General features: G+C 43.7%; 1 protein-coding gene across 1 annotated transcript in view; it reads left to right on the plus strand.

The window, feature by feature from the left end:
- The window catches only part of ZBTB49 (zinc finger and BTB domain containing 49), a 201,524-nt gene that overhangs the window by 55,002 nt on the left and 119,892 nt on the right, over positions 1 to 26,630 (plus strand). Inside the window, exons 5-6 of the mRNA XM_078678479.1 lie at positions 9,991 to 10,064; positions 22,961 to 23,043. Coding sequence (XP_078534605.1) covers positions 9,991 to 10,064; positions 22,961 to 23,043 — 157 coding nt within the window. The remainder of the gene's footprint in view (positions 1 to 9,990; positions 10,065 to 22,960; positions 23,044 to 26,630) is intronic.

Genomic DNA, 26,630 nt, shown 5'->3' on the forward strand with positions numbered 1-26,630 from the left:
ACTAAATAAGGGTCATGGTTTGTGAACAAGGCTGCAAGGGAGCATGAGAGCACTTAAAAATAGAGCAACACTCTCTTGTCAGTGGAGGTCTTTTGAGAAGTTTGATTTTTTTCATATATATCTATATATATATATTCACTGAAAAAACCATAGGTTATAGACCATATATAGTTAGGAATTAGCATTTACAAAACCTTGAAAATTCACTGAAAAAACCATAGGTTATAGACCATATATAGTTAAGAATTAGCATTTACAAAACCTTATTTTACTCACACAAAACCATTGAAATTCGCATATATAGTTAGTTGCACTAACTATATATCGCGCACCCGCAATCCACTGCTGATCATGTCACATATTACATCATCCCATGACATGGTCAGTGACATCACTGATGACATCTCAAATGACATCACTGATGACATCTCAAATGACATCACTGATGACATCACTGATGACATCACTGATGACATCTCAAATGACATCACTGATGACATCACTGATGACATCTCATTTGACATTACTGATCACATCACTGATGACATCATTCATGTGATAATACGATGAACCTCTTCAGACTCTAATATAACCTTAGATACACTCAGTGTAAACAGACTCTCACAGACTGTCACTCATCCATGGAGTTACTCACACACCTAGTCAGTCATGCAAAGAATCAATCACACCTCCATTTCCTCAACTATACAGTTATACACACCTTACTTATTCAAACATATACTAACACATATTTACTCTCTTATACAATCCCTGATACAAGTTCACAATGATCCATACAGCCACTCACACATTCACTGGCTCTTATGCACAGTTATTTATATATGTCAACTCTCACATGTACTGTGTTTTACATATGTACTTACTTTGACATGTAGCACTGAGATATCCATTCACTCACCAATACACTCATGCACACAGTCAACCGCCCATACAGCTGTTTCCACATGCACTTTTGAACCCATACATCTAGTGAATCAACTGCTCACACATCTATGCACAGAGTCATACACCTCCCAGCCACCCACACACACACTCAGTCTCCCATACAAATACTTGGGCAACCAATCAATAACCCATATAGTTACTCATATAGCTACTGATCAACACATGCAGCAGTTTACAGAACAACAGACATAATGATGCACAATTTAAGACAGTTTAGTCACTAACCCATGCACTCAGTGAGACACATTTAATCACTCACTCATACAGTCAGTCATGCACCTACTAAATCCTTCATCCAGACACTTATACATCCACTCATTCTTCAATATGTAAGACATATTTTAACTTTACAGAAACATACAGTCACTGGATGTTGTCATCAGTGATGTCATCAGTGATGTCATTTGAGATGTCATCAGTGATGTCATCAGTGATGTCACTGACCATGTCATGGGATGATGTAATATGTGACATGATCAGCAGTGGATTGCGGGTGCGCGATATATAGTTAGTGCAACTAACTATATATGCGAATTTCAATGGTTTTGTGTGAGTAAAATAAGGTTTTGTAAATGCTAATTCCTAACTATATATGGTCTATAACCCATGTTTTTTTCAGTGAATTTTCAAGGTTTTGTAAATGCTAATTCCTAACTATATATGGTCTATAACCTATGGTTTTTTCAGTGAATTTCAATGTTTTTTTAATAGCAAATATCAAAAGCTGTAAAATGTATTCTTCTTTTAAAGGAAAAATATATTTTATATGTATTGAATATAATTTTTTTATGTATATAAATTTTTTGAGGTAACAAATTTATTAACTATCATGCTGAAGAAGAGTGTGGGGAAAAAAAAACAAAGAGGAGGACTAAGAGGAAAGAACAATCAGTTCAAAAATACAATTGCTTTAAAGCATGAAGTGCTTTTCCACACATTTACATTTAAATAACCCATATTAGAACATACAAAATATCTACAGAGGAGACGGTGTACATTGAATTTTAGACTCTTCATTGGTACCTACATGTTGGTACTTACATCACCCACACAACACAATAGCTCTATTCAGAGCTACCCTACCTCAAAGCACTCTAAAATATAATTTTACTATTTCCCTTGGTTTTCCCCTTGTTACGCTTTCCGGAACGCTACCCGGTGCGCGGACCGGGCGCTAACCGTGCGAAAATTTGAAAAAAAAAGGTGTTTTTTTTTTTTTACATATATGGGCCTCCTCAGCCACCCTCAGAAAACCTAGGGGGTCAGGATATGTCTCCCGTGCCCCCTTATACCCATTCCCAACATTGTTTATCCTCCATCTTGTGACTAAATTCGTCCGAAACACAAGATGGTGGACTCCCGTTACGCTACCGGTGAGCTACCCGGTTCGCGTACCGGGTAGCGCTTCCACCGCGAAAAATCGAAAAAAAAAATCTTTTATTTTTTTGCCCCGCGGGGCCCTTTTATAGCCCCCACATCAATCCTAGGGGGTCAGGAGGGGTCTACCTTGCCCCCTTTATTTCATTTCCCCCTTCGTTTATTTCCACCTCTTGTCTCTCGATCCTACCGAGAGACAAGATGGCGGCCGCTCCGGACTGTTTAGAATGTTGACAGTCACCGGAGAGCCAATCCGCTTCTCCTCGCGAAGTTCCGTTACGCGTCTGGTACGCGAACCGGGGCGCTTACCGGGACGCTGTCACATATATGTATATTTTTTTTAACGTTAATTTCTCAAAATCCACTGGAGCACATATCTTGAGACCTAGCAAAGGCACATCGGGCAAACAGTCTCTACAATTTTGCCAAGTTTCATAGAAATCCATTCAGCCGTTCGAGTTAAAAGTGAGTCCAACCGCCCTATGGAAAACTCAATGTTAAAAACACGTTTTGGGACCCCCCTTTTTTCTCGGCCCCCGCTTGACGAAACCCCCCCAAACTTTCAGGGGACGCTCAAACAAAATGTGCCATTTTCCTGAAAATTTCAGCCAATTCCGTTCATCAACGCCAAAGTTATTCAACATAGAATTTTCAGAAATCCCTATTCAAAAAAATCCTAACTATATATACCTACTAGCGACCGCCAGTAGGTAATATATATATATATATATATATATATATATATATATATATATAACATTTCTATGGCAAAATGAAACCCCTCATTTTGTTCCTTTTCAAATTAAATGTATTAAGTGTTACCACTTTATTCCAATCAAGATGACTTCAGGTGTGCCATACTTTTGTCATAAGTAAGACTGTTAGCGTTCTAGTTGTTCTTTAGAACACTCTGGGACATTCTGTCATTGGGCTATAGTTGGGCTACATCTGGCAGATTTTTGGGCTACATTTGTTTTTTTTGTCTCTGGTGGCCATCTTTGGGCTACATTGGGCTACATTTGGGCTCTAACATATATATAGCCCAATGTAGCCCAATATATATTTTTTCAAAGTTAATTTTCGTAAAAACCACTGGAGCACATATCTTGAGACATAGCAAAGGCACATCGGGCTACCAGTCCCTACAATTTTGCCAAGTGTGGTGGAAAACCATTCAGCCGTTCGGGCTAAAAGTGAGTCCAACCGCCCTATGGAAATTAACATGGGGAAAACACGTTTTGGGACCCCCCTTTTATCTCGGCCCCCGCTTGACGAATCCCCCCCAAACTTTCAGGGAAGGAGCGGAGTGCCGCAAGGCAAAGTTAAGGAAAATCTCAGGAAGATTCCTCAACCGGCGCCAAAGTTATTCCCAATAGAATGTTGCGATTTCCCTATGGAATTCACTGAAAAAAACATAGGTTTCAGGAGTTATATAGTTAGAAATTAGTTTTAAAAAAACCTTTGAAATTCACTCAAAAAACTATAAGTTTAATGGTGTTATAGTTAGCTGGACATTTTACTCATACAAAACCAATGAAATTGCTCCTATATAGTTAGTTGTACTTACTATATTTCGCGCACCCGCAATCCACTGCTGATGATGTCACATATTAGATCATTCATGACATGGTCAGTGACATCACTGGTGACATCTCAAATGACATCACTGATGACATCACTGATGACATCATCCACGTGACAATCACATACACCTTTTCATACACTATTACAATTTTTCATCACCGTTTGTAAAATACAGAGTATCATATTTAAATCCATTGTCACAGCAATACAAGTATCTAAAAATCCACTCAGTGATTCATAGATGTATACACACATCTAATCACTTACCTATGGATTCACTCCTACATGCTGTCAATGAACAATAGAACACTATCAAAAATACTTATACATCTATATCGACATTAAACAACAGCACGCATCCTATTCACATATGAAGTCATCCTACTCACTTATGCGAACAATGGATCATACTTACATATTTACTTAGCAAAACACTTATACAAACACCAATTCTTCTATTCATTTAGATAGTAAGTCATACTTAGTGAATTATAAAATCATTATTACAAGTATACAGTTATCCATACAGTCTCTCACACAATCATTGTGTCTTATGTATACTTATTTATATACAACAACTGACACATACACTGCCTTTTATTTTTCTAGTTTGTTGGACCTGTACCTTTAAGAAATATATTTGCTCATCACCACACCCATAAAGAGATTCCCTCACCCAAACTGTTAGAACATGTAGTTTTAACTTCATATATCTACTGAATCAACTATTCACACATCTTTGGACAGTCACACACCCCCCACCGAACCACACACACTTTCACACTCCCATACAAATACTCAGTTAACTAATCAATAACTAATATAGACTTTTACACAGCTAGTAACCAACTGTAGAATAATAATAATAATCCACATTTGTAAAGCGCACAATCACCCGTAAGGGTCTCTAGGAGCTGGGGGCCGTCGGGAAGATTAAGCAAGCTATTGCCCAGAGTCACATGGTGCTGGGCTAACCTGCCGCCGGAGCCGGGGATCGAACCCTGATCCCCAGATTCCAGCGTCAGTCGCCCTGGCCGCGGCGCCACACCTCTCCCAGTTTACACAACAACTGACAAAGTGATACAGATATTCACACAGTTTAGTCACTATCCACTATATTTAGTGAGACCTTATAAATTGGTCAGGTAAACAGTCAATTACACTGCTACTAAATCCTCCATCCAAATATTTATTTATATATATCCACTCATTCTTCAATGTAAATTGCTATATATATAATGCATATTTAAATAACGAAGCAAACCACATTCACTGGATGATGTCATCAGTGATGTCATTTGAGATGTCATCAGTGATGTCACTGACCATGTCATGAATGATCTAATATGTGACATCATCAGCAGTGGATTGCGGGTGCGCGAAATATAGTTAGTACAACTAACTATATAGGAGCAATTTCATTGGTTTTGTATGAGTAAAATGTCCAGCTAACTATAACACCACTAAAACTTATAGTTTTTTGAGTGAATTTCAAAGGTTTCTTAAAAACTAATTCCTAACTATATAACTCCTGAAACCTATGTTTTTTTCAGTGAATTTCAAAGGTTTTTTAAATGCTAATTCCTAACTATATAAGGCCTGAAACCTATGGTTTTTTCAGTGAATATATATATATATATATTACACTATCTGTACCCTGCCACGTGTTGCTGTGGCTCAGTCTGGTTAAATGGAAGAGAAAGAAAAGAGTAAGCGCACATTTCTAATATGTTTAATTTCACAATGCTTGTGGGCACACAATATGTTTTTGTGACTATTGTCACGTTGTGTATATATAAACACGCGCTAATGTTGCAAAGTGAACCAACTCCTCCCTGCTCCCTCCACCCAGTTCCCGGTCTGCCATCCTGACACCAACTGTTCATCCTAATATATGTAGACTTTTGTCTCTATGTGTCCCTTGTAGTTGTTGCGCAGCAACCAAATCAATAGGTCTGTTTGGCCTTTCGATTAAAAACGCGCACATTGGACACGCGCGTACTCGAATCCAACTTTGTGTATATATAAACACGGCCTGATGTTGCAAAGTGAACCAACTCCTCCCCGCTCCCTCCACCCACTTCCCCGGTCTGCCATCCTGACACCAACTGTCCATCCTAATATATGTAGACTATTGTCTCTATGTGTCCTTTCTTAATGTTGCAAAGTGAACCAACTCCTCCCCCCTCCCTCCACCCACTTACCGCTCTTCCATCCTGACTCCAACTGTCCATCCTAATATATGTAGACTATTGTCTCTATGCGTCCCTTGTAGTTTTTGCGCAGCAACCAAATCAATAGGGTCTGTTCGGGCTTTCGATTAAAAACACGTGCGTATTGGACACACACGTATTCTAATCCCACGTTGTGTATATATAAACACGCGCTTAATCGAATCCAATGTTGTGTCAAAGTTTCAAATCAAGCGGTGAAGAACTTTCCCTTGTAGGTTTTGCGCAGCAACTAAATCAATAGGGTCTGTTCGGGCTTTCGAATAAAAACATGCGCGTATTGGACATGCTCGTATTCTAATCCCATGTTGTGTGTATATATATAAACACGCGCTTAATCGAATCCAACGTTGTGTCAAAATTTCAAATCAATCGGTGAAGAACTTTCGGAGATTTGCGATTTTGAACAAACAAACATTTATATTTTTATTTATATAGATATATATTCACACAAAAGGTTGCCCCATGAATATATATATATATATATATATATATATATTGCACTCAGTGAGATCATATGGTTGGATGAATTGTTTTCATTTTTAATGTACCTTTTTAAAAATGTGTTTCATATCTATTTACCCTGGCTTTTTGGCATTTTACACCATAATTGAGGCCAAGGCGAAATATGTGGGTGTGCGTGTTGCCGCCAGGAACATTGTCATTTGCACGGCAAACTTTCTGAATAATGTCAGTATTGCTAGGTAGAATTTTGAATTTTGAATTGTACACCAAATATGTGCTTTTCTCAATCATACAACCGTTTATGGCAGTTTGATACCATTTAATACGAGGGTGGCAATTGGAAAACTTCCGAGGTTGTGCATGTTTTACTTATTGACCATGGTGATACTGCCTCTAAGATGGCCGCCGTGCTGGAGCTCTACAAAGAAGCTCTGGGGCAAGGGATCACTATATTGTGAATATCCCTGTTTATGCCCCCCCATCCTCCCTTCTAATCATCACCCCTGCATACAGAATTGCGTCAGCAACGCAACTATTGTTCGACACCACCTCTCAATAGAGTTATCTTCCTGTAGAGCTGCTGAGGGAGGGATGCTCCCTGGAAGTTCGCCTCTGGCTCGGGAGGGGATTGAGGCGTCCCGGGTCTGGGCTGGAGCCAATGCAGAGTCCTGTCGCAGCTGTCACGGGAGGAGTATGTCGCTGGTCCTTCGCTGTGCTCGAGCTCTCGTGTTGCAGCGTGGAGCTCTGGGCAAGACGAGGTGAACACCCCACCTCCCCCCACACAACGCTGCTGAGAGCCTTGTGGCGATGTGGGCTCGAGGGTCCGAACCGCCCCAGAGTCGATAGCTGCCTCCTCGGCGGCGTTGTGGAGCCGCACTGCGGTTGCAGCGCTGAGCATTGGTCAGAGCGAGGAATTCGCGGGATTGACTGTGTCGCGATGCAGAGGATGCGGCAGCTGCCATTTCCTGGCACCATGAAGTAAACTGGTGAAGTGAGCGGAGGCTTGGCGGGGTGAATTTCGGATGTCTTGTAGCAGCAGGAGGCGCTGCTGAGGGCTTCCCTTGCTGGCTATGACCCCCCTGCGACCCGATAGCACTACTTAGTTTACCCTGCGGAGGAACTAAAAATCAGCGGTTGCCTGACTCTAACATGGGGCCCGCGGTGGACGTTGATGGCGGCGCCAGCTGCCATCTTGAATTTGGGGGGCAATTTTATCCTCTGGCAATCTCCTGTCTGTGATGAGACCCTCTGCCAGTGTCCTAAGTTATTACCCGCCCGCTGTCTTAGCGGACATGCCAGCTTTTCTGCCCTAAGCCTCCGGTTGCTGAAGAAGCGAGGCAAGCGACCCCCTCCTCCACTCACCCATACGTGAGGCAAAATGGCGGTCCCCCACTGTGTCCCAGCGCACCTACAGGGTAGGGTGCCCAGGGACGCCAGGGATGTTTTTGTTGCCTGTCTTACATCTAATAGGCGCCCCCAACCCTGCAAAGATCCGCCGCTCTCGTCACTCTTTTATATGGAACAGGGTCCAAGGATGCCTGACCCCATCAGGGCCTTTAAAGATGACTTCGTCCAATCCTCCCCCCCCCGATCCCCCCTGCTGAACTTTGACTTACTCTACCTGTCTAGGACTGCGCCTACCCTTTTGAGAACATCTGTAATTCTTTCTTTCCTCCCCGCTCTACTACTCTCCCCTAGCCTGCTACTGACATCTGCCCTCACCTTGTCCTGGCCCTAGTCCCCACCCTGTTTACCTGTGAATTTTCCCTTGTCATTTGAGATCTAGCTATTTTGCCTGATGCCCGATGGAGCTACCTGGTTTAGCTATAAAGGAGAAAGGTCAAGGATTCCTTCCTTGGACGTCACCTACCCAGTCGGTCTTTAGCCAGACTTCCTTTCATCTCTCCTGTCATCTCTTCACGCATCCTCCCTCCAGTTATGTCTCTCCTTCTCTCCTCTTTCAATGTTTTGAGACTGAACTATTTTGTCTGATGCCCGATGGAGCTACCTGGGGTAGCTCTAGGGGAGATGGGCCTTGGACTCCCTCCTTGGTCGTCACCTATCCAGTCGGCCTTTAGACAGAGTTCTTTTCGTCTCTCCTTGTTGTCTCTTCCCCTTTCCTCCCTTTCTCAACCTCCCCTCTACGTTCCATTATTCTGCTCTCCATGGGCCAGATGTAGGTAATGCTATTTTACCGATTCATAAATACCGAATTTTACCGATTCGGTATTTATGAATCGGTAAAATAGAAGTAGTGAGATGTAGGTAAATTTCTTTTTACATTTACCGAATCGGTAAGAATCGGTATTTACCGATTCGGTAAATACCGAATCGGTATTGCCCATTGATTCCTATGGGCCTTGAAGCCCATAGGAATCAATGGGCAATACCGATTCGGTATTTACTGAATCGGTAAATACTGAATCCTGCAAGGGTGCAGGGGGTGTCACTTTGACACCGTCTAGCACCCCAAATACAGGCATGTGTGCAATGTGGCACACAGACATGCCCTAAGGGCATGTCTGTGTGTCACATGGCACAGGTGTGCATGCACAGATGTGCATGCACACCTTAATTCGGTATTTTACCACCCAATAGGATTGGGTGGTAAAATACCGACTCTTAAGGGCCTGTGGCACTCTCAGGAGTGTCACCTACATGTGGAATTACCGAATCGGTAAAATTACCAATTCGGTATTTTACAGAATCTGTAAATTTACCGATTCGGTAAATTTACCGATTCTGTAAAATGCTGGCCCCTACATGCCGATTCCTAAATACCGGTCGGTAACGGCCAAATTCGGCATTTACCGACCGGTATTTCCTCTCCTACATCTGGCCCCATGTTCTTTAAATGTTTCCCATTGAGACCTAGCTTTTTGACAAAAGACCGGGGGAGCTACCGATAGCTATAGAGGAGATAGGTTTTGGGACTTCCCCCTCGACCGTCACCTACCCAGCCGGACTTTGGGCAGACCTACCTTCGTCTTTCTGCCTTTTCTCCCTCCCTCCCCTTTACCCTTACCCCCTTCCCCTCTACAATCCACTTATCTCGTTCTCTATGCTTCTGTAATTGTTTGTCTAGCAACTGTTGTAAATCGAAACCGATGTAATCGTGTAATTTTGTGAAACCTCATGTAAAGCGCTCTGATACCTCCGGGACTAGCCAGCGCTATATAAAACTCTTTAAATAAATAAATTAAGACAAGCTTAATTTTTCTATATATTTCCATTGCATTAAAGTAATTCTTTTGTAGTCAAACTCACAAGTGTTATGCTGAACATTGTTCATATTGCCGGGCTTAGACTTTTCTTATGTTTTCATGAATACTTTGAATAATTTTAAAATATTTGCTTTTTGTTTCAGGCTGGTAACCTTCAAACACATTTACGCCGTCATTCCGGTGATAAACCATACATCTGTGAAGTCTGTGGGAAACGGTTGGTATTGTAAAGCATGCAGATATCTTACTAGTAATACACAGTCAGAAGTTTGTACAGTTGCCCCTCAAAAATAACCCAAGATTGGGACGATGAATTACTACTTTCTTTGCAAAGTTCACTGTGAGGTGGATCACTCTTATGCTGTTGCATGATGTATTCATATGCTCAACATGAGCATCCCCAGACTTGTCCTCCATAGTGTGCCAAGTAGTGATGTCCCAGTTTTACTTTTCTACTAATCGCTATGGTGTATCCTTTTAAATAACGTATGCACTTTATAATTTTGTTAAAGTTGATACTCCTGTGTGTAGGAGAATGTGTATTCTTCATGGGGTGCTCTAATACTGCTGCATAACAGTCATCACAAAAAATGGTCAAATGTTCATGAGGCTCCTACTGTGAAGTTTATTGACAAACGTCATGTAAAAGGTGTTTTTATAAGTACCATTTACTGCTAATTAGTGGTCCAATAATAACTGTAGAATCTGAGTCTTGGGTTTGATCTTTGTATATTTCCAATTGTAATTACATAAATGCTTTCTATTTAGCACATCACGAACATTAATGTAACTTTTTAGATTTTAATATACATTGCCTGTGGTCTGCTGCCAGGAACAGATAAATTAGGAAAGACTCTGAGCAGGGATGTGGAATTCCTATAGCCCGACTCCCAGGACATAGTGTTTTGGGTCAAGGGCAACAGGTTTTCATGTATATTTTCTCCTTGGGACACGTAGAACAAACCCCCTGTAGCACAAAACCTTTGGCTGCCAGATTGCAACACCACATTATGGATCAGAGAAGTGCACTGTCTGAAGCTAAGATAATAATTTTGTCCATATGTTCTTTTTTGTAGAATTTTTATTTTTTATTTTTCAAAAGAACATTCAACAATCTCCATTATCATTTGATTTACCACATATATCAAGCCATCCTTATGAGTTTCCATTATGACTTTACACATTATATCATATCATATCATTCTGCGTTAGCCCCTTAGCATCCCCCCAACAACCGTTACCATTAATCAATAACATTACATCATTCACGGGCTGTTGTCTGGGCTGGAATCTATTTGCGGAGGCTCGCAAAGATTCCCCCTAAATTCGTTCCACTTTCCCCAGATTCTGGACTATTTCTTAGGGCATCCTCTGTGGGTATATACTTCCCTTTCAGCCACCATTGTGATATCCATGTCATTTCTCCATTGTTGATATGTGGGAATTACTCCGGAGCTCAAGTTCCTAGCTATGTTTCTCTTTGCTATCGTAATCCCTAGCGTGGCCCAATTTTGCATCCCTAAGTTTAGGTCCCTTGGCTCCCAAGTGTTAAGGAGGCACCTCTTGGGATCCAGCGGAACGTCTGCCCCTCCCATCCGCAAGACTACATTCATGACTCTTTCCCAGTATAGTTGTATTCGCGGGCATTCCCATACTATGTGATAGAATGTTCCTGTGAGTCCACAGGTTCGCAGACATAGTGAGTCAGGCACGTGTCCCAGCTTATGTAATGTAGTGCGTGAGTAAGATATGCGGTGAAGCACCTTGAGCTGTATTAATTTGATCTTAGATGGAATCGCTCCTTCCCTGGGCGATGCCAATGCGTCCTGCCAGTCTGAGTCTTCCATGTCCCCCAGTTCCGTCTGCCATCGTTCTCTGAGGGTCGTTGTGGGGTCTGGTTGGTTGTTCACTATTTCACGGTACGTCTGGGAGATGGCCTTTTTTTGCATATGATTAGTGAGGAGTCCTTCCTCCAATGGCGAGGCCTCTGCTAATTGTGTTTCTGGGGGGGATGACACTCTTGAGTGCGTGTCTGATTTGTATGTATCTGTAGAGTTCAGTCTCTGCCATTCCGTACGTCTCTCACAGTTTTGCGAAGGGCAGAACCTCCTCTTTTACCCATAGATCTCCTACTTTGGTAATACCAATGAGGTCCCATTTCTTGAATCCCTTTGTGTTGACTAAAGTGCCTAAACGTCTGGTCTCCCAGATGGGGTGGCCTGTGTCCGCACTCCCTCCCAGCCCAATGCGCTCTGCGCTATATGCCATATTTTAATTGTCTGAGCTGTCGGGCCCGTGAGTGTGTTCTTTAGTTTATTAGTATATAGGGCTTTCATTAGGTGTTCATTAGGTAAAACATATATATCCATTATGAATGCCGGTTCATCCTGTGGGGCATGTATCCATTGATTTATCACCACCAGTTGAGAAGCCCAGTAGTACAATTTAACGTTAGGTAATGCAATTCCCCCATCATACCAGCTGCGGACCAGCTTATGTTGCGCTATACGTGCCAGTTTCCCATCCCACAGTAGAGCGGAACCTTCAGCGTCAATAGCTTTAAAATAGGAAGGGGGACTGGAAATGGGTTATTTTGGAAGGCGTATAAAAACCTGGGCAGAGCCATTATCTTAAAGAGTGCTGCCCTCCTTAGAAGCGATAATGGAAGCGATCTCCAGTGTTTTACGCCTTTTCTAAACTTTGTGAGTGGCCACATCAGGTTTTCTTCACCAAAAAGTGTTGCCTGTGGTGTAGCATAGATTCCCAAATATTTAAAACCCCTAGTTGTGATTTGCAGCTCACAACCCTGCGGGAGCTTGGATATGGGACCGTGTAAAATATAAAGAAGTGATTTTGACCAATTTATAATGTATCCTGACACCATCCCGTATGCAGTACAGATGTTCAGTAAGCAGGTAAGTGACCGTGTTGGGGACGTTAGCTATATCAACACATCATCTGCGTCCATATGTTAATGCTGTTCAAACTTGTATTTATGGTTCATTAATTGAAAGCAATTATTATTGGGGTGAGCGCTCAAAGTAAATGTTGTAAGCGCTGACTGCACTACTGACAGTGATTCGAATATAGAAATATGTAAACACTTTTTTAAAGTTCAGCAATATGAGGCTATGTATAATGCTCCCAGATTGCTCTCTGAGTTGATGCTGATATTTGCAGAAGCTTGAAAGCATGATTGATGATTGATGACTCTTTGCTTTCAAAATAAAATGTTCATTAAAAAAATTAAAGCAGGAAAAGAAAATCGCTAAACTACTATAACATTTCAGGTGCCATTTCTTTGTAGCATCATTTTGTAATATGTGTTTATGCATGCTAGTCTTTCCCAAAAATATTCATAGAGGAAAATCAGTGTAACCCTTTTCAATAGAATTATGGGAAAGAAAAATAAACAAGCATTGACAAAGCCAGTAGGTCTGAAATTGGTATGGAAGAGCAGAATGCTGTCACTCACAGTGAAGCCAGCCAGTACAGAGAGAGAGAGACGAAATTTTAATAAGCGCAAAAAGTCATGGTCAACGCCAGACCAAATTAGGGGCCCAATTATTAAAGAAAGTCTCAAAAGTGCACCCATGGTATATGTTTCTTGCATTAAGTGAGCTAAATGGCTTTCATGAATTCCCAAGAATTTACAGAAGTAGGACACGAAATAGTACTCCTAGAAAAATATTTGTGAACTGTATTTTAACATGAGCAAATATGCATGTGTAGATTTGCTCATGCGAAAATCTGAGTGTTTAGAAGTTCACTTTCCCACCTAACACTTTTATCCCAACTCTGGAAGAAGCTTTACGTCTGCCACTGTCAGGAGTAAATTTCCAACATTTCTCAGTATGGGAAAAGATTAGAGAAGAGTTGTTGAATACCCTTAAAACATGCGAGTTATTAGGTTTGCACAGACCCCAAAAGGGCATTCTAATCCTGGAACTATTTCTTACCACTACCTTCAGCTGCAGTATGTAGATCCGCTTACAGTTGGTAACATAAGGGGATTGCAAGAATTGAAACACTACTGTGGTATGAGCCTTGGCATAATAAGAGAGGCTATATCAAAGCTGATTGCTGCCATAATTTATCGCTGCACTACATGCCACCAAAGGGACAATTGGGTATTGTAACAGGACAAGTAGATTTAGGAAGCAACCTGCCCCATGAAGTCTTATGCATTACAAACAAGGATGTCATGCACATACAAGATATCGCTCACTCTACGTGCCATGTCTAATCGAAACACCATAACCAAGCTTTATTGTAAAACAGTGTGTTGGAAGTTGGGCTTCTGGTTGAGGGGGGAGAAGCCCTACTCAAGCAGCAACATCAGTCTCGAACAGGGTGAAATACAAGCAGACCCCAAATTAACCTGTGCTTAACCCACACAAGAAAACTCCCACATCAATTTAGAAAAAGAGTAAAATGTCATTTATTATTTGACACCAAAATTACAAAAGCCCGATCAGTCCAACAGAGATATGCAATTTTTATGATTTCAAGTTAGTAAAGCACCTAAAAGCTCAAAGCGGAAGTCACTGCTATCTTGCTGTGCCAGACTAGGTAAAAGCCACAAGTTCCGGCAGACTGCAATGTAGCGCATGTTTGATACAGGGACCAAGTTAGTCCTACTTAAAGAGTTACAATCAAAGCCCGGCACGGAAAGCTCCGTTCACGGTGGAAGGGACAGCGAGGAGCTGGGAGAGCATCCCAGATGGTCGAAGATGTAGCGTGAAGATCCTGCCGGGCATCACAGATGGTCGTCACTGGAGCTTCCCGTTGGCGGTCAATGCATGCTGTCGATGCAGTAATGCAGAGTCCAGACCTCGTACATCCGGAAATCGCTGGTGGTCGCGTTAGCATTAAAAGTCAGGTATGCCGGGGGGGTGGTCAAGATGGCAGACAAGTAGGACGTATCTGCTCGCCGCTCCTGCCCACAGCTGGAGCCTTACCTGCATAGCTTTGCCCAGCGCGTACCTACCGGCAGATTCCGACTTGGGTGCTGTCCGTGATCCTTGCCTGCACCTCCGAGATACCGGGCGGAAACCTGGGGCTGGTTTCGGGCTCCCGACCCCGGCGAAGATCGCGCTGAGTGCGCTTGAGGAGCATTTGGCAGCGGCGGCGGCCGTTGCGAAGGGCGGAAGCGGAGGTTCCCGCAACATAACAGCTCTTGATGTAATTGGGGCTTTGTGCAGCGTATAGTGTGTGTGGGTGAGAATTATGTAATCTTTTGAGTGCCCTGCTTCTGCTCCTTTGTGTTGACGACCCTAATACAGATGTCCAGAGTGGAGAAAACTGTGGGAAGAAAAAGTCCTCGCAAGCAGATCGCACCATGAACAAATGAAACCTTCGGTGCCTTTCTCAGTTTTGTATAGTGCAAACACAACCTTAAGGTATTGGAGCGCTACACATGAGCACCAGTTACATTGCACACGTTCACATTCATTTTCTTTTTAAGACAATGGAAGATTACATGATGTGCCCAGATTCACAGGATGTTAAGCCGACGCGGAGACTAATTGCAGCAATAGTGTTTTAAATAGAGCAAGCATTGAAAAGCTGTATTTGTTTATAAGCTAAGCCCTGTTGTCCTGAGGAGTATTATCAGTAGATACCAAACGTGTAACAACACAACAGTGCTTGATGTAATTGCGGTTTTGTGCAGTGTACAGTGTGTGCCTCGCTTCTGCTCTTTTGTGTTGATGACCCTAACACAGATGTCCAGAGTAGAGATGGCAGTAGGGAGAAAAAGTCCCAATGCGCAGATCCCCCCCATTAACAATAACAAACTAAGCCTTTTGTGCCTTTCGCAATGTTGAACAGCCCGAAATCGGCATGAAGGTAGTGGAGTGCTATTTTAAAGTCTACCATGTTGCAGCTAAACCGCGCTGTGCATGCCTCTAATGTGAGACTCGTGGTCCCTGGTTAGCTGAGGTAGGTACCTTAGGCCAAGTAGGGACCCGTGTCCCAACGTCAGGGAAAGGAAGGTCACCTTCTTAGCCCCGTTCACCCCCTCGGCAGCCAGGCTTATCTTCAAAGCACATGTGTAAAGTATTCACAACCACGCTCACATTAATCCAATGATGACACCACAAATGGACTCCACACGAGTTTGTAAAAAGATATACGATAAGACCACAAGATATAAAACCAACATATGAGGTTGTGTAATATTTCTCGTGGCCGGTTGTTAGGCCAGCCAGCCCTTGAAAGTTCTGACGATGTCAATGAGCACTTCTAAACATTCTCCTGTACTCCTAATATCATGTCATACAGTTTGTAATGTGAGAATCAGGTACTTTTGCAATGTAAAAATACTGTAATGCGTAACGTAGCAATCAGACACTCTGCAATGAAAAGAATGCAATGCGTAACGCAACAATCAGGCACTTTGCAAGGTAAAACAATGCAATGCCTAATACAACCACCAGATATGTCATTCTGCCATAACAAGGAAATGCGTATACACTAAGGTAATTCTTTATGAAGGAATAATGCAATGTGCAATACGCTAATCAGGTAGTTCGTTATGCAGGAACAAGGCAATGCGTCATACAACAATCCAGTAGTTCCTTATACAGAAATGATGCGATGTGTAAAACGTCAGTCAGGTACTCCTTTCTCAGAAATGGAATACAATGTAGTATACTAAGGCCCCGATCACCGGGCCTTAGGCGGTTTCTCTGCCTCCTCTTCTGACCTTCAGTCAGCCTCTCATAGTTGCCCCCAACACAGTACCATTTAATCCCAAAGTGCAGCTTTGCACTCCTTTGCCACTCCCATGGCAATACGGCCAAAGAAGAACCTCGGTCTGCCAACACGAGAGAGGCCGAGAGCGTCTCCCCCGGAGCCCTCGCCCCACCCCAGAAGTAGACACACGTTACCTGGTGGGCGCGAACCCACTCTCCTCTCCTCGTCTAGCAGCTGTACCTCCAATGCAGCTTTGTGAAATGGCAACTGCGGATCGGGCCGGCCACTCAGCTCCTCCGGGACTGAAAGTCTGGGCCGCTTCACATACAAAAACCTCAGGCTGCCACAAAGCACACGCACACAGCGTCGCACACAGCGTCGCTGAGTCTTTCTTCGCTCCGGGTGCACGATCACTGGGCACTCAACACACAGGTCTCAGGCTGCACGAAGATCACACGCCCAGCATCGGTGAGACTCACTTTACTCCAGCGCACACGATAACATGGCGAATCCTCACGAATGTCTTCCGGTGCACAACGCAACCGCACACAGCGGCGATGAGACTCACTTGGATTCCAGTGCACACGATAACAAGGCAAATCCTCACAAAGGTCTCACAGTGCACAACGCACAAGCTCACAATTTCGATGAGACTCGCTTGGATTCCGGTGCACACAATAACAAGGCAAATCCTCCCGAAGGTCTCACAGTGCACAACGCACACGCTCACAGCGTCGATGAGACTCACTTGGATTCCGGTGCACACGATCACTGGACAATCCTCATAACAGGGTTCAGGCTGCACGAAGCATACGCACACAGCATCACTTATCCTTGCCTGGATCCAGTTGCCCCCGATCACAGACTGATCCTCCTGAAGGTCTCAGGCTGCACAAAGCACACTCACACAGCGTCACTGAGACTCACTTGGACAACAGGCAACCATGATCACAGGCAGTTCTTACGAGGGCCTCAGATTGCAACAGGCATGCTCCCACAGCGCCGCTGAGACTCTCCTGTAAACTTGTATGTTCCTGTTTTTCCAAACAGGGAGCCAGCTCACCTCAGGCCCTTGGGGATAAGTTACTTCAGGACACAGCACACAGCAAAGACCTTCAAGCGGGGACACATAGCACACAGCTAAGTGCCATTATCCTTTTCTTGGTTGAAACCGCAAACTGCAGGCCAGCCCCAGAACACACATCAAGGGCCAGTCCTATCGTTCAGTCTCTTCAGTTGTTTCTTCCTTGGCAAAGGTCCTCTTGACCAAGAAGTAGCTCCAGTCTTGTTCACACTTGATCAAGCCATTCTCCAAAGTTCAGGGGCTTCAGTTCTCATAGTCGTACTCCTCAATGGCTTTGACGTCTTTGTGCTTCAGGGGGCACTGACCCCTGTTCAAACCAGTTCTGGGTGTCTCTCTGCCAGTGACACCTTTCTTCCTTTGATTAGTGGGGTTTCTCAATCACTCAGCTGGAGCCAATTGTTTTATAGCCGCAACCCAGGCGTCTTCACCTCTTGGGGCTTCCCCTCCCCTTACACTCCAGATGCAAGTCAGCCTGTTGCTGTCTCACCTCCTCCCCTGGGTCAAGACGTTCCCCAGATCCTATTGCGAGACAGTCAATCCATAGCCAGGCAGAGACCCACAGAAATGTTTGAGCACAAAAACTTAGCCACTTATGAACATACATTGCAAAAACCGCCTTCATAAAAAGATGTGTTATTACATTGTGAGTTCAGGCATACTAAACTTTACCTTTCCATCTTAAGCCTTTGGGAAGATAGGCTGGAAAAGATATTACACAGCATTTCCATTCTATCCTATGGGCAAGATGGCCTTTCAACAGTGAAAAACGAAAATGGAGATTATTTCACTGTCAGGACATGGCACACACCTTAGTACATGTCCTACCTTTCACATGCACTGCACCCTGCCCAAGGGGGTACCCTGCACCTTCCATCGGGGTGTCTGATGTGCATAGAAAGGGAAGGGTAAGATCCGGCAAGTGAGTGCACTTGACAGAACAACATGGCAGTTTAACAAACTGCGCACAGGCCCTGCAATGGCAGGCCTGAGTTCCCTTTTTAAAGCTACTTGTGTCTGTGGCACAAATAGTGCTGCTGGCCCACTAGTAGCAGTTGCATTACCAGCCCTGGCACACGTAGTGCACTTTACTAGGGAGTTTACTTAGTAAGGCAAACACACCAATCATGGACAACCAATTACCATTATGTTATACAGGGAACACAGCCAAGTCCTACACTGGAGTAACAACATCTCGTGGGCGACATGCTGAGCCAGGGAAAGGCTTGTTCCATTTAAAAACAAGTGTGGCCGCAAGCGAGTCCTTGAGCAGAGGACAATGGCAGAGTGAGTAAAGCGCTCTCCCCTCTGTGTCTGCTGCATCGCTGCTCGTTCCCGTAGCAATACTCCATGGGAGTTAACTTTTGAGAAAAGGTGGGAAATACACCAACCATTATCTATTTGAAGGCTACAATTTTTGTATGATGCAGTCAAAAGCCAATCCAAAGCGATGGTAGGAGGCAAACCCCAGAAAGTACATATAACAGTTCATCCTGCAGCGCAAGTGCTGTAGGCTCAACCTGAAAAAGGCTTAATTGAGGACCACACTCACTGGTGGTGGTGGAGGAAGCAGTCCCCAATTACTGTTGTTCAAGGGAAATCAAAACATGTAATAAGTATCCAATGAGACCAGAAATTAATTTGAGTTATACATACAGAGTGGCGCTGATCACGGAGGGCGTTTCCTAGCTATCAAACTAAAAGCACAGCAAATAAGGGTGGTTATAAAGAAACTAAAAGCTTGGGAAGCCTCAATTATAACATCCTGGTTAACAAAATCATCATATCTTAAATAATTACTTAGGTCCATAATAGTGTACATCCCGTGAAAAAGTGCCTATGTTTGTGTGGTCACTCCCCAATTTTTTATCGATTGATGCTTTTGTTTTTTCAACGATTCGCACTGGGGTACTGCTGTCCAATCCCCAGTGTATGTGCTCTGACCCCCAAAAACATGGTAACTTCAACTTTCCAGTAAGGCCATAGTATATGGTATAAGAAAATACACCAATGGCATTGAAAGTTAAATGTCACATGTGGACTACTTTATCTATTGTGCCATACACTAGGCTGACAAGAAAAACATGGATTCAGTCCTACATGGTTGCCTGACTCCGACAGCTTTTGACAGGGGGAAACTCTACTTTTAAACATTAAGTAAGTCACCCCAATTAAGCCTTGAAGTACACAAGGTAAGGTGGCTTACATTTAAACGTGGAATGGAAAAAGTAAGAATTTAACGTATTCTTGTTCCTATAGAGACTAGCCTTCAAAAGCTATTTTGACTGTTAAGGCTGTAAATAGTTCAATGAAGAAAAAAGCAAATGTTCATTTAATGTGTTAATTCCATATCTCTGGTTTAGAATACAATGTAAAAATGGATCAACAACTGTTTTTAATATTAATTAAAACATCCAATTAACCCCTTGGCCGCGGCGGTAATTCCGCCGTGGGGCTGGGGGTGCCGCACGGCGCCACCATGCTCGTGGCGGAACCACTCCGTCAAGAGCCGCGGTGGCGCTGTGCTTGTGACAGAATGGTTCCGTGACGGCCCCGCCCTCTCAATAGAACGCGCGCGCAGGCGCGAAATCAGCGCCGCGCAAGCGCAGCGGCAGGGCCTTGATGGAACCATTCCGTCACCAGCACAGCCCCACCGTGGCTCGTGACGGAATGGTTCCGTCACAAGCGTGGAAGGGGTTAAGTGGTGAAGTTTGATTTGTAATAAATATGCAGCAATGGTAAACTTAAACAGTTCTACTTTTCCTGCCTAAAGCCCCTGCTGGCTAATTAACATTAACCTGCCTGCACCTAGCCTCTTAGTGTTGCTTTGATTAGGTGTCAAAACGTGTCTCAGAGTAGAGACAATGGCTTGGCCCTTGAAGGATGGCTCTGGGAAGAATGTGACCCAGCTTAACCAAGAGTGTTGATAAACGTTACTATGTTAAATGGGACCGGGGAGTCATTTATTTTTAGAGGTTGGTGAGAAGGGAAGCCTGGAGAAGAGGTCACGTTTCATCCCAAAACACAGTTTATCCTTCTGACATTGGTCTCATTGGTGGAGGGAGCTATCCCTAGAACCAGTTTGCAGTGATTGAGGGAGAGGGAACTGCTCACCATTTGCATCCTTAAATTTGCCACATACTCCCTTGAGGGGCAGAAAGCTTTTGTGATATATTTCCCCGAGTGTGTTGAACTGTGGGATTGTTTGTGGGACACAAATAGCATATGCTGCAAAAGTGGGAAGGCTTGTCCTTTGGAACTTTTTAGTGAATGAAACAAAAAGTAGCACTTCACCCCTGCTTCTCTGATCCCTTCCTGGACTTGTGACAGAATAGAAAAGAACTGGACATGTTCTCTGTAATCTGTAAGGAGACCTGTGGACATGCTCCAAAAAGTTGACTCCATGGGTCAGTTCGCCGGCCTCCAGGGACATCAAAAGATGCAAGAGACCTTTTTCTTGGAGTGGGCAGTTGACTAGCTAGAACTGGAACTAGACTCGACCGTGCTGGTGTCCTCTGCTAGAGTGTGTCCGGGCCCCTAAATGCTGTCCCTGAAGTCCTGGTAGCCTCAGAAGCTGCTAAGAGGAACTTTCCCAGGAAGTCTGAAAAGTTGGGACATAGACAATTTTTGAACGTTCAAGACATGCAGAGCTTCAGCAGGACCTCTCATCAAAGGTGTCCGAATTTCTGAAGGACGTCATTGAATACAGCATCAGACCTGCCCCAATGGAGTATTCTGAACTTCATAAAAAAGGCCAACGGTAGATATCTTTACCTGGCGTAGGTGGGAGAAGTATCTGCTCAACAAGAGGATTTTGGTGGCTACAAAAATAGATTTTTCCCTCTCACAGCTTTTCCCACCAAAACTAGCGACTTCAGCGAGGCCTCATCTGGCAGCTGTCCAGCTTTGAGAGGATTTTGTGGGATGCAGCCATCAGCCTTGCCCCCCTGAAGGATTTCGACATCTAAAAAAAAAATCAAAGTCAAATGGTAAGAACTTGGACTAGAATAGTCTGCTGGGTGTATCTGACCTCGGCTCCTACACGGTCATTCTGAAATTGCACCTAGGTCCTGGTCAACGGTAAACTACAGCTTCTGATTGATGTTTTACTTTTTCTTGCACTGCTTGCCTTAAACCATTGAACGTCCATATCTCCAATCCACCTTATTGGATTTTGGCCATTTAATGTAATTTTTCTTATTCAGTTTTTCTTATGTTTAAGAAATTGGTTGTGGAATTTTTATTGAATAGTGTTTTGACTTTTTGACTGTTTTAGTATTGCTAAATACTTTACAAATTTTTCTAAGTTAAGCCTTTGCCATAGCTACCAGGGAGTGAGTCCATATTTAAGTAGTTTAAACTGTGTATTTGACCCTAACCTCCCCAGCTAATAATCCATCTTCTTACATCCCACAATTATATGACCATTTAAAAAAGTCCTTACTATCACTGTGCTACTGGTGTTTACCGCAGTATCTATGTCACTCGTGTGTACATATGAAATAGGCACCTTTTGTTTAGAAACCCATTTTGTTGTCATACAGAAAAATACTACTAACCATTCCATAGCAAAATTATTTTATTATGTTGCTGCTACTTTTGCTTGCTGAAGGAATTTTAGCAGTTGTGGGATTCGAGTAAACTGGGACGGTAGAACACTGACTTTCGGGGGAGGGTGGGGTAGTTATGGAATTCCTTTCCTCTTGCTCTCCGGTCCCAACACAGCTTGCAGCTATTCAGAAAGCAGCTAAAGACCTTGTTAATTCTGCCTGTAAACAACAAAGTCACTCAGACCTAACTCGGCTTGATGCTCCTTCCTCAGTCCTTGATTCGCCTAGCACTAAGACACCTTCGGGTAATGCGCACTCTATAAAACTACTTCATTCATTCACGCTTTCTGATACAAGATCTAAGTCATTAGTCTCTCCTTATGCTACTTGTGAATGTCATGCACAAACAATGTTTTACAATGATGCCTTTTATTTATTTTGCACTAAATCATAGATAATTTAAATCAAAAGTGAAACAATTACATAACTCTAGGGTATGCCTAAGCACAGTATGTGCCTTTGGGAACTATATGGCAAACATAGTGCTTGTAGGAGATTGTAATTTATTTTTGTTGCATGATGTTCTGGTGCTTCCAAACATAGCCCTTAACAATGATGTATAATAGTATTGATCATGGTTAGGATACGGCATCCTTGTATGAAGTTAATACTCATTCATTTTTACAGGTATTCTGTAAAAGCAGATTGATCATCTCTAGCATGCAAACCAGTATTGGTGAAGCACAAGGCTTTTACACTGTTACTTGTCACTTTTTGTTGTAGATTTGCAGCTTCTGGTGATGTACAACGTCACATTGTTATTCACACTGGAGAGAAGCCTCATTTATGTGATGCCTGCGGCAGAGGTAAGTAAAATCTATATTTTATGTTTGCTCCTTTTTCTGTTGTATGTCTTATATGTGTAGGCTTAATAATCTGAATTGAAAACAAAAAGTGTAGAATAATTATGTCCCAGTCCACATCATTTCTGGCCCCGCCCCTCACAGGGACATTTATCAGTCTTATCTTAGCCCCCTTTCCTTACACTATGATGGCTGTAGTGTGTGCTTTTTGCCTTTTCTTATTTTTTTTCCTTCCGATCGCCTGCTATTTTTGTTTTGGAACAACAAATGTTTAGTCCATACTGCACAAGCTGTAGTTTGGCACACAGTCTTGAGAGTTAGTTTTCTTATGATGTCCGCAATTATAGGCATGTATAGATAAAAACTATCACATAGTTTTAGCATTGATTATAATGCCTGCTTTGAGTTGTCTGGATATTTGAGTGCTGCCAACATCTAGTAATTTGGTTCAGACACCACATATACCTCACACGCCATTACTGATAAAGTCTACTGTACGAGTGTACTAGCCCGCCTTTCACAAGGTCTAAAAGAAGATTCTCCGGTGGTCTGTTTGGAATTAATTTTGGGTGAAAACTGAGGCACCAATGAATTGTTGCATCTGTTGCTGCTTAAAGCTCCTAGCCTTCTCACCTGGACGTCTGACTACAACTCCTGCAATCCCCCTTTTTCTTATCCCTTATTCTCACTGAGGTTTTTTATACATTTAAAGCTAATATAGAACTTGAGCTGTCTAAAGGGAGACCCCTCAGTCCTACCAAACCCTAAAATGCCTATCTCTAGCAAGAAACCAATTTTATTTATAAAATTCAAACCACAGGTCAGCCCTGACTCAGTGCTATTAATAACCCTTCCATATTACGTTTTGCTGGTGGTGTTTTACATTCCATTAGAGAATCATGCAAAATATAATTGGGTTTGAAAATCATAAAGCCGATTTAGGGGTTGAATATGCCTCCATTTCATTTTGCTTGGTTTCCACAATCTCTTCACTTTTGGTAAATGTTCAGAAGATTATTCTTTTACGAAGCTTATGAATAGGTGAACCATCCTCAAGTTCAGGTGTTTTATGCTTTTTCTTTCATTGTCAATAAAAACAGGTGTTTAAAGCCCCTTTTAGATTTAGTTAGGAACTTTCACCCAGATAGTAGAAGTCTTGCATGTAGGAGGTTGATTATCACCATTAGATCATCAAGGGGATTCATTTCTATTTTGCATCTGTTATGGCGGGAATGTCCACTTCTTAGCATATGGTTCAGTTCCCCTGCCACGAATAGCTGACTGCCTGTATTGGTAGCCCCCTGATTTTTATTTGTGTCCTTCCATCACGCTTATTTACTATGTGCCCAGGCCTATCCCAGACTATAAGAGATCTTGGACCTGTCCTGTACGGGTGAACCCAGCGTTCCCAGAAGTGGGTCCTGTGCTCATTGTGTCATTGAAATCCAGCTACATCTGGCTTATGATTCTATGATGAGGGTAACACTGGTCCTGGGTTGCTTGTTTTCCAGTTATGGGAGGACCAGGCCAAGCAGTTCGGGTCTGACTGTTCCCATTGGAACTGGGGCAAGGCAGATTTGCATATGGCTGGGTCCAAACTGAGGGGGGCATGGTGGGCAAGAAATGATGGATTGAGATGCGGCCCCTGAGCGATCGCCAGTGGCTGAGATTAATTCCTGCATTCCATCTATTTCTTTGTGTTTTGATGCCTTAAGTGTGACAGATATGCCGAGACGCAGGTCCTGTGCTCACTGTGCCACTGAAGTCAAATTAAAAGTGGCTGGTAAGCCCATAATATGGGCGAAACTGGTCCTGGGTAGATTTTTTCATTGAGGACCTGGCCTAGACGTACAGGCTGGACGGTTCCCATTGAAGCAGGATCAAGGATGATTTGCATATGGCTGGGTCCAAACTGAGGGGGCATGGTGGCCACTAAGCAAATGGAAATATTATCTAGAGGGTGACCTCTGTGCTGCCCAATCTTCGTGCTCAGATAGATATTGTCAGTATCTTATCTTTTATTTAACGTAATAGACTCTGAAAAGAAAGTGTTTAGAGTTTAAATCTGTCCTTTTTAGGTTTTGCCTGGCAAATGCGTACGAAGTACGCATGCGCTAGGAAAAATCTTATGATCTGTGTGTGGGGTCGGGTATCCGCCCCCTCCTCCCATTGGCTAGCTCCATAAATGGAGGCTAGCCATTGGGAGAGGGCTCTGTCCGTCAATCTCGAACCAGATTCGGGGGCGTTCCCGAGAATTTTTGGCTTTTGGTTACGTCAGCCGAAAGCCTGTTCTCGGGAACGCCCCCGAATCTGGTCCGGCATCGACGGCAAATTCCTGTGAACAACGACACATTAGAACTACAGGAGCAGACGCTGTGACGTCACTCTGTAGTCCTGAGTCATCTCACGAGAGCAGGCATTTCAATGGGTAAGGCACCTCTATTTTGGAAATTCTAACATTGATTCCTGGTCGCTCTACTAAGCGTGGGCATAGGCGACGACACCCGCCGTCATTTCGGAAGTGGTTGGCCGGCCGGCCAATCCTGGCGCGGCTGGCCGGAAGTTCCGCCCCCGCCCGGAGACGCATGGAGCCCCGGAGGAGAAGTGCTGGATGGTGCGGGGCTCCCGTGTGCTGAGGGAGCCCCAGGGGAAGAGACGGCAGGAGCGGAGCTGTGTTCCTTCAGCTGGCGGATCCGGTGAGTTTGCAGAGAGGGGAAAGCCGAGCGGAATCCTGGCCCGCCCCCTCCGCCTCCTCTCTGCAGATATGCTCTGACTCCCCGCCGCCTCAGGTATAATAAGCGCAGTGGCAGGACACGGAGGCGGCGCTGCTGCTTGGGCAGCTGAGGATCGGTAGCCCCTGCGCCTACCTCCAGTCCCGAGCACGTTTACTTGGCACAGGAGCGGAAGACGCAAAATACCCCCCCCCCCCCAAACAAACCTACCTACAGTTTCTACGGTGCGGTAGCCTCGCGCATATTTTCGTACTTTTATTTATCTGTCAACTGAGCTATCAATGACCAGGTAAACCCCCAAAAAAAACACGAGGGTGTTCTAACATACAATGCTAATTGAATAGATTATCAATAGCCCTGTGTCATGCGTGACACCCGCAGCCTGTCTTGGCTTCCATCCTGCAGCCCTTTACATTTTGGGACTTGTAGTTCTAGTCCCCCCCTTTCCACCACGGCCTACGTGGTCTAGCTTGCACGTGCTAGATGTGATATCCATGAAGTCAGTCAGCATAGCAGCTGTGACGCTGACCCACACATCTCCTTATGCTGCTTTGATAGCCAAGCTGTTTGTGGTTTAGCATTTGTTTGTGGTTTGACGTTTTAAGAAATGTTCCTATTGGTTATGAACAGGGCACAAGTTCTAAAAAAAGAAGAGGGCGGGGACTAACCTAGTTAATCAGTAAGCAAGTGGCATCACAGCTGATGACATCATCCCACATGCCATCGGTCGCATGCACACGTGACATCATAGGGAGTGGCAACACAAGAAGTGACGTCAGATCTTAAGCCCATTTAGCAGGTGTATTATCCGTACATTTGAGCACTTTTCGAGTATACTTGCAAACTCTCCTGAGTTAG

The sequence above is a fragment of the Lissotriton helveticus genome, chromosome 2_2 (assembly GCF_964261635.1).
Source record: "Lissotriton helveticus chromosome 2_2, aLisHel1.1, whole genome shotgun sequence".
NCBI classification, from domain to species: Eukaryota; Metazoa; Chordata; class Amphibia; order Caudata; family Salamandridae; genus Lissotriton; species Lissotriton helveticus.